Raw genomic sequence first — 19,180 nt, 5'->3', positions numbered from 1 at the left:
AAATAATGGCTTGTTTGGATATATGTTCCTATTGCTTTCAATTATGTAAGTGTAATATACATTTTTCATCCTTTTTTTAGTTTTTGTCAAAATAAGGAACCCGTCCTCGATAAATTAATTTCCATGAAGACCTGAGAGAGGACGGGTGAGACCATTAGGAGACGTTCACTTGGAGGAGGTGACCATGTTGAACAGTTTTCTTCCAACTAAATTAGCTGTTGCTTCAGGCTGTCTGTAAAATTGGTGGGTTTTAAGTTATCACTGCCAATAGTAAGCTTAGATGATTGAAAGCAAATGCTGGAATCACCTATCATTATCTCTGACAATCTACTGCTTGGTTCAAATGAACTGTCTTGCTTCAAAACTAACAGTTTCGCTGTTGTTTCAACGTAATTATATGCAATGTGACATAACATTAAATCCTGAAAGGCAGTTTTTATTATCAGTTCACAATGGTACCTTCGTAGAAAAAAATGCATTATCCAAATAATAATGATAATAGACAATGATTAGCAATTAGCAATATTCTCATTGCTGCTTTTTTTTATTTTCCCAATTTTATATTTATAATTAAACAAAAAAAAAAAAACATGGTGCAGGTGTTTGTTCCACCAACAAATAGCCAAAAGTTATAGACAGATCATAACTACGGTTCTTCTAAATATCCTCAGTTCTTGAACTTATTTCTAAACTGGCACTACCCTGCATGTTTACTTATCACTACTCTCAGATGGAACAAAGTGCTCTTTTAATCAGGGTTTGCCACTTCCTGTATTTGTAGTCACAGATCTTAGAGCATCAACAGGCCAGAAACAGAAGGATGTGAATCATGTTCACCATCCAAGAATAAAATCAGTGGTAAAAGACGAATCTGAAAATTTTTACACACTCTGACTGAGCAGTCATTTTCTATATATTTCTGTCTTTATTCCGTAAGGCTGTGCGAAGCTGTGTCACTGTTAGTCCTAAAAGTGAAAAAGAGAATCAGCAGAAATGTAGCCTTCCCTCTGGTTAGGCAGAACTATCACATGATAATGGTATTTTTGGGAGATTTTATCATTTCCTTTGTCACGCAAAAGAGACTTGCCGGTATATTATTGTGCTGAGGTGTCTCAGATGATACTCTTTCATTTCCAGTGGCTCAAAATCCTTGTCTGTCCAGTTGAGCTCATGAGCTGCTCACATAACAGGAGCTTTCATGATGTTCAACAGAGGATATGCTCATGAAATTTGCTTTGTCTGTTTTTACAGTATATGACTATTTTTCACCAGACTTTTTGTCTCGCATTTAAATGCGTGATGATGTGCAGGATCAGACTTTAGTAAGCCTCATCATTTTTGCAGGTCATTGGAGTAAAGGTTGTTGAGCTCCCCGTTTTCATCCTTCCACCCAAACATTTTCATCCACATCCTAACACTTGTGGATGTGTGAAAACTGGGTTAGGCCTTTAATTAGACCTCTGGCAAATGACACAAGTCCATATACTACGACCCAGATGCTCTTTAAAATGTCAACAGGCAGAGTTGTAACCCTGTTTTGCCACCTGCTGTGGTGTAAAACTTGAGACTATTTATGTAACTGGCTAGCATTGACCTGAAACATTTAAATTAAGTAGCAGGCACAAAAATTGAAGAATGGAAACGGAGACACGAGCACAGCAAAAAACAAACTCTCAAAAGGGGAATGATTGAAATTGTGGAAGACTTATCATTTGCACTGAATACGACATCCATCCCTCCGAAATGGCATCAGAGCTCACGATTGGTTTTCCTAGAATATCAATTCAATAACGCCACTCAGTTACGGGAACGCAACTGAGTTTAAAAGTTTTAAAGTTTAGAGCTTAGAGTTGCGATTAGTAACAAAGTCACGTTCGACGTATAAAGCAGACCTGGGCATTTTTATTGCGCGGGGGTCACAGTCATGAATGATTGCAGTTTAACATGAATGACAAAACATTTATTTATTCCCTTCATGTTGCACAAGTGTGTTGATTTTCTGTTATCATTGGTTCGGCCCTCCAACAGCGTTCAGGTTTCTCATTTGGCCCCTCGTGAAAATTAATTTCCCATCCCTGCGAGTAATCCTCTCAGATGGCAGCTGAGTATCAAACTGCAGTCGGTTCCTTTCGATCAACTATATATGAAATAAGTTTACTGAGGGAGAGTCTTTTTGGTTAGACAGATTTTTAGGCAGAAACCATAGTCCTACACAGCTATTAATTGTTGGGCTGGATCTAAAAGACGAAAATATATCGATAACTTCTTACTGAGAGAGTGTGCCAAAAATGTCATGGTGGCTAATCCAGTACTTTTGCATAAATTTTAATGTAAATGCTCCTCTGCAAGCTATAATACTAACCTCCTATTGACACTAGAGGACAGTTGGCCTCATTTCATGAATTTTGATGCATTTGAGATCATAAGGTTCGTCAAAGTCTGCTGTTGTGGTGCTACTCCTGCCTACACTTGAATAGATCAAATCCAGACTTCTTATTTAGCCTCAGGACTTGAAAAATATAATTTTTGTTGTACCTACAAATCTATTCTTTTCCTATTTTGAACATTTGTGTATACTTCTCTCTGGCCCTGGTGGCTGCACTATCAAACATTCAAAACAGCCCATAATTCCACGGTTAAAAAGTCAACCCAAGGACAGTCGAAATTTAAAACCAGCAAAATTTTCATTTATTTCCTGATTTAAAACCTCCTTTAATTGCAATGAAGTACTTGTGTGTGACATTGAACTCGAAAATTTACTGTCTTTATTGGTGTTTTAGAGACTTTTTCCATTTCAGAATTTCCTTTTGTTTTGACTTGTGAAGAGCGAAAGTTGAGCACAACCATAAACAGCAAGACATGCTTAAAGCAGGGCTGAACGGTGCTCAAGAATGTTGGCATGGAAAAGGGAATAACAGAATAACCATTCAGGCATGAAAATGAAAAAGGTAGAACAAGAGAGAGGTGGTGGGGGCGAGAGACACGCACATGTGCACACGCACACACATTTGTACAAGCCGAGCCTCCCATTACTTCGCAGGCCTTCACAGAAGCTAGTCTGTTTCCCTGGAGCAAACACGTCACATCAAAGAGCTATCACAGCTTGTTGCCATAGTGACGCCATTCCGTAGTATAGATGTAGCGCAGTTGTCTGGAGATAGTTTTGGCAGGCAGACTATAGGGATGGCCTAATAACCGGGTGCGAGCGGATGACTGATGGCCCAGTTTAGCAAAACTCCTACTTCTGGAGGTCAAGACCTAAGTTCAACATGAGTATGTCAAATCTAACAGGAAATTGAATTATATTTTAATTTGTGACAGCGCAGAAGGCTGAGCTAGAAATGGTTTCAATGCACGTCAAAATAAAAAAAAAAAGACAAATCACAGTTAAAACGGCTGCAAATCGCTACACTGGACTTTCTGATATACTTTACATGCACGTAATAATCTAACTTCTATATGTTGAATCCAAGCAATGGCCTCAGACTCTTTCAGAATTCATGTATTGTGAATTAATGTACGTATTTCACATGTGCAGAATTGTAGTTACTACAGACGAATAAAGTTGATAAGCCACCCAATGAAGATTTGGGAAAGAATAATGGAAGTGAGACTGACCGTCAAAGTGAGCAGTTGTGAGCAACAGTATAGTTTCATGCCAAGATGGAGGGACACAGATGCAGTATTTCCTTTTGTAATGTTGATAGAGAAGCACAGAGAAGGTCAGGAGGAGCTGCATTATCCCTTTATATATATATATACAAAAAAAAGGATATGACAGAGTGCTGAGAGGAGCCGTAATACTGTATCAGGTAGTCTGGAGTGGCGTGGAAATACGTGAGAATGGTGCAGAACATGTATAAGAGCTGTAAGACCGATAGAGGAGTTCAGTGTGGAGGTTTGACCATTGAGAATCAGCTCTGAACTCCTTCCTGTTCCTTTTGGTAATGGACAAGCTGACAGATGGGGTTGGTCTTCATGGACTATGATTTGTGCAGATGACATTGGGATCTGCAGTGAAACCAGAGTTGGGGGAGGAAAATCTCGAGAAGTGGAGGTGTTCTCTGGAGAGGAAGGAAGGTTTGCCACAGCAAGACGAAGTGCACGTGTGTTATTGCTCTAATAGCTCTGAAGAACAATTAGATCTCTCAATAACCCCCACTATAGATACGGACAAAAGCGGCATCTAAATATCACTCAATCTGAATTTGTTCAAACCTTTTTGTATTCTCCTGCCGCGTGTTTTTAGTGTATACTGACACTTGTGTGCCTCATGGCAATTTCTTGGCACTTTAAATTCGAAATGACAATACTGCAGAGGAGAAACTTCAATTTCACTTTCTTGTGTGCTTTCTATCTCTCCGCCTGTCAAACATCTGTCAACAGCTGGGTTGAGTATTTGAATGAGAGAGCGAGGGAGAGAGAGAGAAAGAGAGAGAGAACAGACGGACTGGGTGAGCAGAGGGAGGGATACAGAGAGATACAGTTACTGTCTGCCCCCGGACGGCTCTCATTTTGGGTATTGAACTCACGAGGAGCCTCAAGCCACTTTCTTGGCTTTATGAAGACTGTTTTAAAATTTCTTGGCATTTGACTGGAAAAGTGAGAGCCAGCAGTATAAGGAGTGTATCCTGGTCCAGTCCAGAGACTGCGCTGAATTGAGTTCAGTAGCTTTCTGGCACGCGTTTGGGATTACTGCTGTTGTTTTGAGTGAGAGAGGCGGAGGCTAAGGGGGCAGAGGGGGTGTTCTGTATTTGGTACTCCCTCTCTTGCACTCCTGGAGGAGGGGAAGTTTGAATGCGGGAGAAATGCAGAGGTAGAACCAAGGCAGAGGAGGAGAAAGCGTGAGAAAAAAAGGGAACCCGAGTGCAGGTAAGAGAGATGAACATTCACATGCATTGAGAAATTATTTTGTGCAGTAGCTTCTGTAGCTTTGGCTGTTGAGTAAATTTTGCAGGATTTCAAGTTGAAAAAAACAGGGCCTCAGGTTGAATTTTTATTGGTTTAGTCATAAAAACTGATCTGACGGATCGCTCAAATGTGAATGACACATGGATGCCAAATTTTCTCATGTTTAAAGTTTATTCTAATCCTCCACATGTTCATGGGAAAGTTGTCTGTATGGGAACAAAGTAGATATGTTTGCTGATCGGTAGCCCTTCTTGACCTGACAAGTATGTAGTGATTTGTGGCAGCAGGGAAAGCAGCAATGGGTCAACAAGCTGCAGGCGCAAGTGTTTTTTTTTTCCCTTTCTCACTCTATATAACTTCCCTCTACTTTGGCAGAGGAACAACATGCTTTTTGTGAATTAAAAAATCGCTACCTTTTTTTCTTGTTCTTTTTCATTGAAACAACCCTGCTTTCCACCAAAAACAGTTTGAGAAACAATTTTTGACTGATGATGGCAATCATTCACCTTTGACCTTGAGTTAACACAGGGATGGCAGTTAAACATGAATGGCCAAGAGGTCATGAGGCTTCCATGTCTGGTCTCCCACCAAACAACACAAGGGCATGCGGTTTATATGGCACCGCAGCTCACAATGTGCTTAAGCACATTTTCAATTTGATCCGATGACAAAACATAAAACCTGATGCTCTTGTCCTGATATAGTACTTCTTAATTTGGTCTGGGGAGAACATGTTCTTTAACTTGTCCAGAAACCCCTGTTAATCTGCCAGGAGAGCCCGCACTCATGTCTCCCTTGTGTCTCATAACATGAAGATGTTCTCTGGGAGTGATGCTTGTGGAATGACTTTTCTTTGCAGGTCTATCCTTCTCAAGATGGTTGTTTTCTACATTTACCTGCTCTAGGCTGTTATTCTCTACCAAGTTTTCGAATCAGAGTGAAACGTTTGAACCTAAAAAGAAACACGGAATGAAAATAAGTCTTAGGAGCAATTGCGTTCAAAGGTTTTGCATGGGAAGAACCCAACTTTGAACTTTCTCTGGCTCTATCAATTACAAATTCCTCATATGTGTTTGTTTCCAGTATCAGGTTTGTTTTTCAGATTGAATTTTCAGATATACTGCAAGCTTTTATGACAAGACCAAACAAACCAAATGTGAGTCTCTTAAACCGTGAAAACAAGAAGGTCTTGTAACTTAAATACACGCCGCAGATCTATAAGAGCAGAAGTGACCAGCAAGACTAAAATTTAAAGACGCTAAAGAAACAAACTGATCAATACCTTTAGAAAATAATCAAGGAACACTTCAAGCAGCTTGTGTTGTAGTAATTTTATTACAAATTTCTCAGTGTAGTAATTGATTTTGGCTCGTGTTGTTGTTTTTAACTGCTGCTTAGTGGTCAATTCCTGCATCCTGCACCACAACCTCCAATGAAACAGGAACCGACACATCAGCAGTATTCGACATCAGCGCCATCAAGTAATTGACAAATCACGTTTGTTTTTTACTTTCATCAGTCCCTGGCCTTTGAAGTGTAATTTTTTTTTTTTTTTTTTTTTTTTTTGCAAATGCAACTGTTTCCCACGAGTGGAAACCTAGAATATCGAAAATTAGGTGAGGCAAAATGTTAGCCCTCTCCCACAACTGAAAGGCAAATTAAATGACCTAACATTTATGATATGCAATCAAGTTCCACTTGCATTAAATGCCAAGGCGGGCTTTCCGATTTAGAGGTTTTCAACCTGTGTCCAAAGCGAGCCACAATTGCACATCTGATATTCATTGTTTGGCTTGGTATTTTGTCGTCTGTAGCTTGCAGTAACTTTACAAGAGGCCAAACCAAAACCCGCTCACTGTGGCTTGACCATGATCTAATAGCTGTTTCCTCTGAGATGCGTGGTCTTTGGCCTCTTGTGTGCGTCCACTTTATTAAGTTCCTCTGGGCCTCATTCTTAACATCAATATGGTTTTGAAGTGAAAAAAATGTCAGTCCCTTTGTTGGACACAAATTGGAGTTTACTGGCAGTCTTTTTTTTTTTTTCTATTTAATTCAAATAAGAAGGCAATCCAATATGATGAATCTCATTTGAAATAGCGTCCATAAAATGTGGTGTTTCAGGCCAATCACCAGAGAAAAATAAATAGATAAATTTAAAAAATGGCATGTACATTTCTGCAAACCACAGATATGTGTGAAATCAGACCCCCCCCCCCCCCCCCCAAAAAAAAAAAAAAAAACAAAGAAAAAATTCTGACAGGGTAAAGGCAGTGATGTGATGACGTATAGTGAGTGAGTTGTTGCGGCAACGAATAGATCCAACAAATACCAGAGACTTCTATTAGAGTTTATATAATCTAAGCTTTGTTATTTTCTTAACCCTCACCAAATGTTTTTTGTTCCTAAAACTAACCAGATTTCAACAGTGGCGTTGACATGTCATGAAACATAATTATTACTACAGAGTGATGTGTGTTTTTTAACAAGATGTGTTGTTTTTGGTCTTAAATGCAATACAATGTCTTTTGACAATGTTAAGATCCTGCATCTTCTTGTTTTATAGGAAAAACACATTTTATTTCAGGTCAGTAGTTTTAAGTGGTCATAATGCCTGTCAACTGATTAATAGCTACATTTTATTTGATGGTATGGATATTCTCTTACTAATGGAAAAAATACTTCATGTGTTCATGTGTTAACTTTGGTTGAATAAAACAACAGTTCAGCTCATAATTTCATGAAGGTGATTTCAGGGGCTGCCTTTATGTGCAATCCAATCTACTGTCAGTTTGGTGGTTTGTTCGATTTGCCACATTTCTTGCCTCATTTGTTGATAAAGTAATAGTATATGCATGTTGACAAAAAAAAACAAAACTTTTAGTATCAAATCTTTTAACATTATGCCAGGTTTTATGTCGACAAGCCCTTGATGTTACATTGATAGACCCCAGTGAAAGCCAGAACAAGGGGCATATTTCTCATACCAGTTCCAAATTTAGGCATCCAGCATACGGCCTAAACTCATGACAAAATGGCCTGTTTCCAGGTGACATCTTCTGTTCTTAAAGGAAGTTGAATCATGACATTGAAGACATTATTTTTTTCTTGTAGTGGTAAACATTTCCCACATGGCCTTTTTGTTTGGTGAATATCCTTCATTCTTTTACAACCACAATTATGCACGAAGTATTATTAAAACACCGACAACCTGACTGGGGACTGGCAACACGTTCTCTGCAAGGAACACACTGCCACCAAGCTGAAAGTAGCAATTTACACACTTGACATGTCAAAATGTCAAACCAGGGAAGAACAGGCTCTCCTACATTATAAGGCTTGGTAGATTTATTAGCCCTCCAAATAAAACAAAAACCCGGCGATGCATAAATTCCTCCAGCAGGGCTGTTTCAGCTTCAGGCCTTATTTGGCCCCTCTTTGGAAAGTGAAGAATTTACTTTCTCAGGCAAACTGCCATTACTGTGGCAGTGGCTCTTGTGTGGGCAGGAGGAGTGCCTGAGGAATTTGAGTGTGGTTGGACCAATTGTAGGCTTACTTTTTGGAGCCAGTGAGATGATTTATGCACAGTGGATAAGACATGTTTTCCCTCCTCAGGTCAGTTAAAGTAGATGAACTAAGATCAGAGTTATCGTTGTTCAGTTAAGGGCATATTGAACAATTGTAGCGTGTCCAACTTAACTATTACTACATCAGTGTTTTACAAAAACCTGCCAAGGAGTTCCATCATTCTGACAACTACAACCCAACACCCACAAAATACTACGTTTAATGAATATGCACATGCAATATATCAAAAAGAATGACTAACGCATTATTAGTTATGGACAAGTTTTAATTTATAACCAGCTGTTGAGCTATGCAAGTACTTAAACACTTCCATCAAATACTTATGCTGGGGAGGAAAAAAAACATGACGAATATGGCAGATTTAACCCTTTCTAGGCAGTCTTATCATTGTTTGTTTGTTTATTTATTTTGCATTTAACCTGCCTGATTTAATCCAAAATTGATCTTGGCTGCAGTGGATTTCAGTCCGACAGCAACAAAAGTTCCCTTTCATGCCAAATCACCGTTCTCTGCCCTGCTGCATTGGCTCACTTCATATTCTGTTGGCAGCAAAACCTGGTGCAGACTTCTGAGCAAAGCTTTCTTTTTCTACTGTTGCTTGTCAGCACATCTTTTTGTCCAGATGTCTTCACCAACTCAACATGTACCCAAAATGTCAAATGCAGGGAGGGAATGGAGATGGTAATAACCTAAATAAATTAAAAGAAAAAAGAAAAAAACCTTTAGCACTGGTATCTCATTGTATTTTGGAATGTTGCTTAACCTGCATACTGCCATCACCTCTGCATATCAACATTCATACTTAATTTGTGAGGAAAGAAACATGTATATGATATCAGCAAAGTTTTCTAAATCGTCAACACGTTCCTTGGGTGGAGAGAAGAACATACCTCTTTAATTAATTACCCCTCCTATAATTCTAATTACAAATATGTAACCACTTACAGTTGATCAGTGGCTGTATATTGTAATAACTGGTAAAGATACCTTTGATTTTAATTTGCCAATAGCATTTAACTTAAATCAGATCCGGACAAATGTAGAAATTTGTTCTGCAGCATAGCCTGGTAGTGTTTAAACATGTAACTTTGAATCATTTAAAAGTGAAAATGCAGAAATTCAGGATTAAATACAGTAGCTGTATACGGCAGCCATCATTTGACAGCCCGGCTGCACAGGTTGCTTCCTCGGATACCTCTGAGGGATAATGCCAAAGCTTTTTAAAAGTGTGTGTGGGTAAAAAAAAATGTGATTTATCACTGTCCTGCTAGAGCCGCTTTGTATTAACTCATTATACAATGACTCATCACAGTGGTTTGAGTCTTCCTTCAATATTCTTCAATTTCCATATCAACCTACTTAGACAGCCGCAATTGTTGTATTTCTCAGGGCTCCATACTCCCAGTATAATATTTGGAAATGTGGAAAAATGCCAGTGAAATTGACAGACCTAAGAAATTTGACCTTTAATGAAACAGTCCAAATAAACTCCGCCCTGTTTGCCCCACGCTGAGGCCTCTCAGCTCGCCTCCTTGTGTCTAGTGACTTTCGAGACACCCCTTGTGACTTGATGAGGTTATAAGCTCCCTGTTTTAAGAGCTTAAGTCCTCTCAGACTCATCCCCAGTAGGTGTTTTTGTTTGGCTGCTTCTTGCTTTGTTGGGGATAAAATGTAGGTCTCTTTTCAGAAGTTAAGATAAATGAGAAGAAAGAGTTCTATTACTGAACGTCTCTATTGCATCATATTAAAAAAAAAACACAATTTGGTTGAAAAATATAACACATTTTTAGACCTAAAAAAAATTACTCAATATAAGTAATTTGCAATTTAATGTGATGGCTTGTTGAAATATAATGGCCCTACCTCTGGCCACTTTATCAAGTCACAAAATTTGACTTGAGACGTCATAGATGGAGTTATACAAAGATTTACGGATGGATGAAGCGCAGGTTTTATCCCAGCCTCATGGAGAAGTGTGTGGCTGGGCCCCTCAGAGATTCCTGCACTTTTATCCGTCTGAGCTGGTAAAAACCACGTGAAGCTTGTACGAGTCTAGCTTGCAGCTGCAGCCACCATATATGGATGAAGTCTGGGTTGTTCTCTCGCCTTGCTGCTCACGGATGTGATGGGGACACACTTGTGTTTAAGTTGTCTGTACTTTCTCTTTCCATCCTTTGATATCCCATGTCTTTGACACATTTCATTAAAGTCATTTAAGAGTGCTCCAATGAATCGAGATAGACTCGAGGCAAATACATTCCGGGTTTTCCGGATGTAAATTTACTGCTCACTTCAAATTCTAGACCTTTTTATCAGCAATGACAGAACTCATCACTGGGATGTTTACAGTCTTGCGCCTGTTTAACTCATGGAACAGCACCTCCTAACAGCTGGATAAAAAAGGCACATGGCTTTTCTGCAAAGCCACAAATACTGACATCGCTGCTGAATGAATGTCAGCCATGGCTTCTGGTAGAGAGGGTAATAAACAGCAGCCTAGAATTTGCTCCCGGCTCCTTATGAATTAGTCGCCTGAATGCTTTGTTGCTTAAACTATTGTAACAAAAGCAATAACATTTTCAAATTGGTGGGAAACATGTAATCAATGTGCCATTTGAAAAATGGAAAATTGCAAAATCTACTCAGAAAAAAAAAATAGAACAAAGATATCCCCAGTTATCCCCAATTTTACTGGATATGTTAAGTAACGTTCTACAAGGATCGTTGTCGACTTTAAGGAATTCCTCTTTAAAGAGCTGTGCAAGCATGCACGGAATTGCACTCAGTTGCACTGAATGCTTGGATTAGGCAGTTCATATGGGCACGGCAAATTAAATCACATACAAAGCAGGTACTGACTGTGGGACTCATGCCATCACATTGCATATCAACAGGCAGCGGCTGACATCTGTAGTGCTGCTGTGATCTTATCCAACCATAGTATTTTGATATGTTTGATGATAGCATTACAAAGTCAATAAGTCTTTTGTTTTCTCAAAGAAAACTAATTACAGTGGTTTCCTTCCTCTTTGCGTCTGTTGTCTGCTGATAGGGCCGTCTCATCTCATAGCACATAAACTACCTATCAGCACAAGGCACAATGAATACTTGGCACCGTTGTACATTTACGCAGCTACGAATGTCCCCAAAATGTGCTTCGACACACAAAAGGGTAAATGAAATATGACTGTAGTTCAGCAGCATACTAGAGTACCCTGTTACGCATGGCGATCACTGATTTGATGTCTGTGGAAGGCAGACTATTTGGAGCCACACTTGTTATGGATACTGTGAGCAAACTTTTTTAAGAACCAAACTGGCCTGTGATGAACCTAAGTGCTATTTAAATGTTGCAACAACAAGAAATCAAAACCGTTTTAATTTTGATGTGATAGTATAAGTAAGGTACAAGCTGTGTTGTTGCTGGGGGATTTACGAACAGCCAATAGCTCTGGTATTTCTTTTTAATTTTTTGCAACAAAGCCACTTTGTTAGCAAACATGCAGAAATACAGTGTAAAGTAATGTTCTGGAAACATTAGCAATTGCTAACCGATATAATTCTGCCGCACCGTCCCATACTCACATGATATCAATAGCCAGATGATATACATAGCCGATGAGTTGAAATTCAACAAAACTAACTTAATCACAGGTACCCGGTATGGCATCTCATTAGTTACTCCGTGCACTTCATACTGTAATATAAACACAGTAGTCGTCACAGTTGTACCTCAGAGTTAGTGCTGTTAAAGATCATTTCAGTTGAGTTGTGTGAATACAGACAGGTATGCGTTACTCTCTGGAGTAGACATACTTACATTTGAATGTTGTGTCAATGTGTGCACTTAAAACAATGGCAATATAAATCAGTTGCATGGGTGAGGAGCAACAAAAGGTACCTGCTCTCATTGGAGGCTGCATTTAGAATAGGAAGGAATATCCTGCTGTCCATATAAAACTACCATTCTGCTGGAATTAAAGGTAGCCACAGCACTGCTTCAATGGCTCTGTGAAGGGACAAAAAGAACTGTGTTACAGCCCATTAAATGGTTGTTGTGTTTTCAAGCTGCGTTGAGGATCACGGCTCTTTAATTGAGTCGCAGTGTGGCAACCCACGAAGACCAAACACAGAATGTAATCTTAGAAAAAAAACAGCGTCTGTGACATCCTTTTGGCATTTATCTTCTTCCTTGTCACTTCTTTACATTAAAGTAATTTCCATGAGTAAGCACTGTTGATGTGTCTTAAATGGATGAATTCATTCAGTGGGAGATGCAGTAAATTACACTTAGATACTCTAATAAATAGTAACCTTAGAATTGCAAGACAGAATAAAAAGCCATCACATATGTTCCTGAACCACAATGCTGTATGTTTTGCTTTTTCAGACCTATATAACCAGTTGTCCCTGTCTATTGTGTCAGTGATTGATTGTTACATGTAGGACAGGGCTAAATTGAATATGTTATTATACTCATTGTTCATTTGAGTTGGCTCAAGGTCAGCAGATAATACTGTGGTGTTTACATACTGCTCTTGTAATCTTTCTATTCTTCCTCTCACAGGTCACCACAGCATGTCAGACATCTACCAACTTTGAGCTGGTGAGTATAGTTTGTGTATGTGTATTTGCCTGTCTTTAAGATCACGAAGGAAGCATCTCAAGACATTTCTGACCTCTTAAATCCCCTTTATAATGCAATTATTCTTCCTACCGCTGTGTCAAAAGTATACACATTGTGAAAGCCTTTAGTGAGAGGTCAAAGGCTGTAGCCATTTAAGGTTCCCTCTTTTTGTTCAAGTTCACTTAACACACCTTCCCTGTCATGCTTCGAAGCTAAGGAGGCGTTTCCTTAGTGATGATGCAAAAAAATTCCGGTGACATATAGAAATAATGTTAGACTTAGATGCTTTGAAAAGCCTGTAACAGCTTTGCAGTTTTACCAAGAAAACTATAGCATAATTATTATTATATTAGTTGAGCAATATATTAAGAGATTGATCTGCTCTTTACTTTATTCAAATAGCACTGGCTGCATTTTTTTTAACAGAGATATGAGATCATTTTAACTAACGACTGAACTATTTGAAATGTCACTATTTCGCCTTTGCATTATTCTTGTATTACAAGAGTCAAGCATGTTTTTATTTTGATGATAATAAAATACGACACGATTAAAATTCTATCCACTCCTTTCTGCAGGCTACAGTGTAATTCGATGCAAAATAAATTATTTCACAGAGTGAAACTTTAACATTTAAGTGACGAAAAGCAGGACAACACTGACTGGTTAATGAGTTTATGAAAAACCCCATGACAAAATCCGAACACTATGTAAATGCTGAGACACGATCCAAAAATAAGTAGGCGGAGCAATTTGATCACTATCATGACTTCATGTCAGTGTTCTATAAAAGTTAAATAAAGCATGGAATACTCAGTCTTGGTTCACATTTCAGACAAACTGCCAACTATATGACCAAATTAGGAGCATTCCAAGCTACAGTAACAGCTTTGCTCTTATTTACCTTGGATGCGGGCCCTATTTAAGTGACTACTCCAGCTTGTTAAACAGTCCCCCCTGGTTTTGCTTATAGAGTTCACATTAGCCTAGGACACTGTGCTCAATTCAGTAAAGAAATTTTCCTCAATACGTTAATCCCTTACAGGGGTTGTGTACGAATCTTGTGCTCGGGGAAGTTCCTCTCAACGTCACCATCGCTGCCTCGTTCAGCGATTTACGTGTAGCCCAAGGGAGTATTTTTGCTTGTTAAACACAGTCATGTACATATTTCCTGAATTATGGTAGAAATTAAGATCAAACTTTTTTTGTTTTTCATATTAAAAATCCAGACAGGATCAAAAGGAAATCATATCGGTCCAACATTTCAGTATAATTGGCTTATCAATTTGATTTTTGTAGTTTTGCTTATTACCCGGCTTTTATATTTATTGTGTTAGCTTACCCTGGCTCAAATTGATGTATAATATATGGTGATTGATATACAGTTAAGTTTACTATTCAAGCATTTATTAAATTTTGGAAAGGAAAAAAAAAAACGTTTGTGTGTTTGCGTGCGCATATGTATGTATTTCAATTAACAAAAGTGAACTCAAGTACTCAAGTTGGTCTATTTCAGTTGCCATTCAAAGCACAACCCTTTCATGCGTCAATAAGAAATTTCACATGAGTTAAGTCTGTGGATGCACTGTGTGCTATGAATCACTATCACTCACAGAGAAAGAAGTCTCTAAATCTTCTTTCTCCCCAACTTTTAAATCCATCAGATCAACATGTTTCTTCCTTACTGTGAAAGAGACAATGACTACCCCTCACTGACTGTCTGGTTTCTCTCTCCAGCCACCCACTCCTCAGCTGCCATTAAAGCATGTAGACACACCGGTATGTATCGCCTCTTATTTATTACAGTCATTAGTAAACAGATATACTCGAAACCTGTTCGTTCAAAAGTCCTATTATTGTTAAAGCAGCATTGTGCTGGAATAACATTCATGATAGATCCTGACACATTCATTTGTTTGCTTTTGGTCTGAGGTTGCTTTTGTGGCTTTGGCTTCTTGGTCATGTCTAAGTGATTAAGGGAAGACTTGTTGCATCTGAATAGAGTTTTATGTCTGACAAGTTTTTCACCCTGTTTTGGAAATTGCTTTGTCAACATGAAAATATCCCAAAGCACTAATTCAGCTCCATGAGAAAATGCTTTGGTGTGACAGAGTTTGACCGATCCGTACCTCAGCCGGTCAGAGAACTTTGGGATAAACTGGAATTTGTGATTGTATCAGATTGGACCTCAGGCTCAGTGTCCAAAATGACTAATGCTTTTGTGGCTGAAGGGAAGCAAATCGCTGCTGCCAGTTTCCAAAATCTGCTGGAAATGCTTCACAAAGCATTGGAGGCTGTCAGCACTCAGCTTAAAGCTCATGGAGTTTGGGATGAGATGTTCAACAATGACAGAAGGATTTCATTTTCGGCTGTATTACTCATACACTGACCATTAAGTCGACTCAGATACTGAGTTCTTTTCTCTCTTCATATGCCATCATTTTTTTTTTAAACATCTATGACCGACAACAAATTATTTTCTCTTTCTGTCTCAGCTTGTCTGGCGTCTTTCCATTTAAAAGAAGTATTCAGTTGGCAGGAGCAGTAATAGCCACCATTGTGAGTCAATTTCAAGCTCACCATTATTATTTGTGAAGCTCAGTCACAGTATGCATATAGGAAGTTATCTGGACTCAGACTTTCTAAAATGCCAACTCGACTGACAAGTAGTCATTGTGACATGAAACAGCAGCTTCCTCATTCAAGAAAATGATGAATCGAGTGAGATTGCCGTGTTGGAATGTTGATAGGGTTACTTGTAACACTCAGTATTAGTTTAGGTTACAAAACCACGTTTTGAAGTACTTCAGAATCCAATGTTACTCACTTTCTTTGGCTCAAATAAAACAATTAGAGTTTTTATTCAAGACTGCAACCACAGGGGCATCACAAAACTAACAATTTGTAGTATGACTTTGGAATCCAAGACTGGATTTCACTTGGAATGGAAAAGTATTCTATTCTTAACTTAAAGATGTATATATTTTTTTCAATGTGAAGGGCCTCTAAAAGACCCAGTAAATGTGCTGTGTGCATCAGATCATACAGAGTCCTCTGAGCAATTCTGGTGCGTGTGCCTGTGCGCCGATCCGTATATACATATATTATGATATATATAATGTATTTGCTTTTTTCCTTTAAAGTAACAGTGGTGAATCTCAAACATCTATTTAAAGAGTCATGTGTCACAGTATCAAAGTGACAGAGAAAAGCAACATGCTGAAATAAATGGATTCCAAGAACACCATGTATCTGTATTGAAATTCATGTTATGCCTGTTGCCTTACTATACAGAAAGGTGATCGGGAATTGTTTGGGCCACTAGGCAATGTAAATTCAATTCGTATTAGAAGAAACGATTGTAATGGGTTGATATCTGTCCAACATCCAAATAAAAATATTTAATTGTTAAAAAGTAATTTGACAGTGATTTTCTGCTATTAATTGTTTTTATGTTCCTGCACCAAACAGAAGATGGCAGCACCATGCCTTACATCCTGCCAATCAGACCTTCTGTGTGTCTGACCTGGTTTTTGATGGCACGCTATTAAAATATTTAAAGATACTCGCTTTGCGGAAGTAACCACCTACGTAAAATTCCTCTGGAGTTACTACAAACAATTTGAAACAGCGTTCCATGCAGCAAATGTTGAGGACACAAACTCAATCGTTGAATTCGCAAATGATTTTCAGTTCATCAATCTACTGCTCTTGTATGGCATGTCCTTACTTCTGATCTCCTTTGCTCCAGATCAGGGATTGTCTCCCTTGTGTGTGTGTGTGTGTGTGTGTGTGTGTGTGTGTGTGTGTGTGTGTGTGTGTGTGTGTGTGTGTATAGTTGCTTGTATGGTGGAATTATTTTCTTTATATCAAGGAAATTGTTTCAATGATGTCAGACTTTTCCTAAAGTACTGAAAAAAAAAACAACAACTCTGGAGTACATAAAACCAGGTGGTCTGATTTAAATTACTTCGCCTTTCTTTGCCAGTGTAAAAAATATTTTGAACATATCTTACAAAATTAGAAAAGCTGCTGTGACATTTCTTGCTGCCAGGCACACGGCAAATTGTGTCCTTTCTGTGCCAAGAATCCCTGTCAAGTCCTGCCCTGAGACTAGACATGCATGTTTTGCTTGACATTGCAAAACCACAAAGGCTGTGTGATTAGTGGGGCTTCCAAGACACCGAGATTCCATAAAAATAAGAAACGGGGGGAACTACTGCTAATGCAGAGAGAAAACTGTTTAGTTAAGCCAATGGTCTAGGAAGCAACATTTTTGAGTTTGTTTAAAATATTTTAGATGGTAACCATCCCTTGCCTCTTTATTTCCCTGTCGTGACATCAGATTGTTCAAAAGATAAAAGCGGAAACAGATTTCTTGCATCTGTGTTCTTTTTTTTCTCCCCATTTGTGAGTCATGACACATCAGATGTCGCCTAAATGTTTACATTGGCCACCGCCATTTGCTTGTGACTCGTAGTTAGATTATAAACACAGATTGGTCTGTGTACACTAATATGTCCAGGCATTATTTCACATTCAGCGCCTCCTAGAAATTCAGCAGGAGCAGTCCTGATCCGTGGGTCAGCGACGTGAGAGTTCAATTCAGAGCGCACTGAAGTAGATCAAATTATCATACTAACTTTTGCACCCACTAATGCAGTCTAGATAACATGGGCATTTAATTACACATAAATAAAACATCTGGGATGCACCCCAAGGAACGACAGTCAGATAAAAAGGATCAGGGAATTCCTCCATACTGGATGAACAGATTTAACCCACAGGACAAAAGGACCTTCTGGGTCAATGTCTCAGTGAATGTCCAAGTCAGAACATTGGGGTGGACATGAATTCAAATGAAGAATCAATTCATTTGCAGACAGAAATCCAAGTCAATATATATGTTTTTAGATTAATGATTGAAAAGTAAACTAGCTGAAGTCTCAACTCAGCTTTCAAGTTTTTCTTGCAAGAAGCGCACTGCAACAACTACTGTTAAATACTAAAACGAGGATGTAAACCAGAAAACATAAATCCCTTTGTCTTTTCAAAGATACGGTCGGCATCACCATGAAAGAGGTTTGATTTATTGATATATTGAACAGATTGACCAATGTATTGGTATTAAAAAAAAAAAACAAAAAAAAAAAAACAGCTTACTGTTCTGTATATATCCTGTGCATCTTGTATTTGCAAGTGTTATTTGCAGTGCTTATGTCCTCTATTGTAAGTCGCTTTGGATAAAAGTGTCGGCCAAATGTAATGTAATGTATTGTACTCCATCTGCTAACCCCCTTGGGTTTGTTTACTGTACATGTGAAAATCCATAAACAATAATCTCCACATTGAGGTCCTTGGAGTCAATCTGGTTCATGTTATCAGCCATTATTTCAACTTTCCCAAACCACAATAAAGAGTCAGTTCATTGATCCTAATTGGTCCATAATCACCTCATCACGTAATGTTTGAATTTGGCTTAGGGCTGCATCCAGAGAAATGAATGATATAAAACTCGAAATTCAACTGCAATCATGATAAACTTTACACAGGTGGGTATTTGTTTTCACCAAGGGTCATGGGACATAGCCGTTGGAAATCAGGGAAGGACATTTGGACTGATAAGACCGGATCAGGAAGTGGATCTTTATAGTAATTTCCACATGCTGGCTAATCTACCAAACACACTGAATATGTGTAGACTTGTGTGTTAGAACCAGATTGTATTTCCGATCATTGTTCACCTCACGTTGACTTATTTCTTATTTTCTGGATGACCTTTGAAACCTATTGAGAAACAATTACAATCCAATGTATTTCTGTGTTGTGTCCAAATGCATCACAAATGAATTTTGTTAAGTATTAACAGAAGAAGGATTTTCCCTTTTATCACAGTTTTTGTAAACTTCTTTTGCAAGAGCAAGCTGTGTGATTAATAAAAAAAATGCTGGTATGAAGTAAGGGGACAAGCACACAAACGACCAATTTAAAACCTACTTTTTTGCAAACCATACTTTGACAATGATATATTGCTGTTTTAAAAATATACATAGATAT

At 38.5% G+C, this 19,180-nt stretch overlaps 1 protein-coding gene across 28 annotated transcripts in view; it reads left to right on the top strand.

Moving 5' to 3' along the window:
• The window catches only part of tns1a (tensin 1a), a 100,738-nt gene that overhangs the window by 34,877 nt on the left and 46,681 nt on the right, over positions 1-19,180 (top strand). For 27 of the 28 annotated variants that reach the window (XR_015106279.1, XR_015106280.1, XM_086148366.1 and 24 more), the window contains 2 exons: positions 13,064-13,102; positions 14,861-14,902. Coding sequence is in view for 25 of the 28 variants with exons in the window: in XM_086148366.1 (XP_086004492.1) it covers positions 13,064-13,102; positions 14,861-14,902 (81 nt within the window). In the remaining 3 variants the exon portion in view is untranslated. Of the gene's footprint in view, positions 1-4,756; positions 4,873-13,063; positions 13,103-14,860; positions 14,903-19,180 lie in introns of those variants that run through there. The other variant, XM_086148392.1, reaches the window with a different exon arrangement.

This window comes from Fistularia commersonii, chromosome 6 (genome assembly GCF_037954325.1).
Source record: "Fistularia commersonii isolate RoL2024-O1a breed Wild chromosome 6, RoL_Fcom_v1.0, whole genome shotgun sequence".
Classification (NCBI taxonomy): Eukaryota; Metazoa; Chordata; class Actinopteri; order Syngnathiformes; family Fistulariidae; genus Fistularia; species Fistularia commersonii.
The sequence above is the reverse complement of the archived record's forward strand: the minus strand, read 5'-3'. Positions and strand labels throughout refer to the sequence as shown.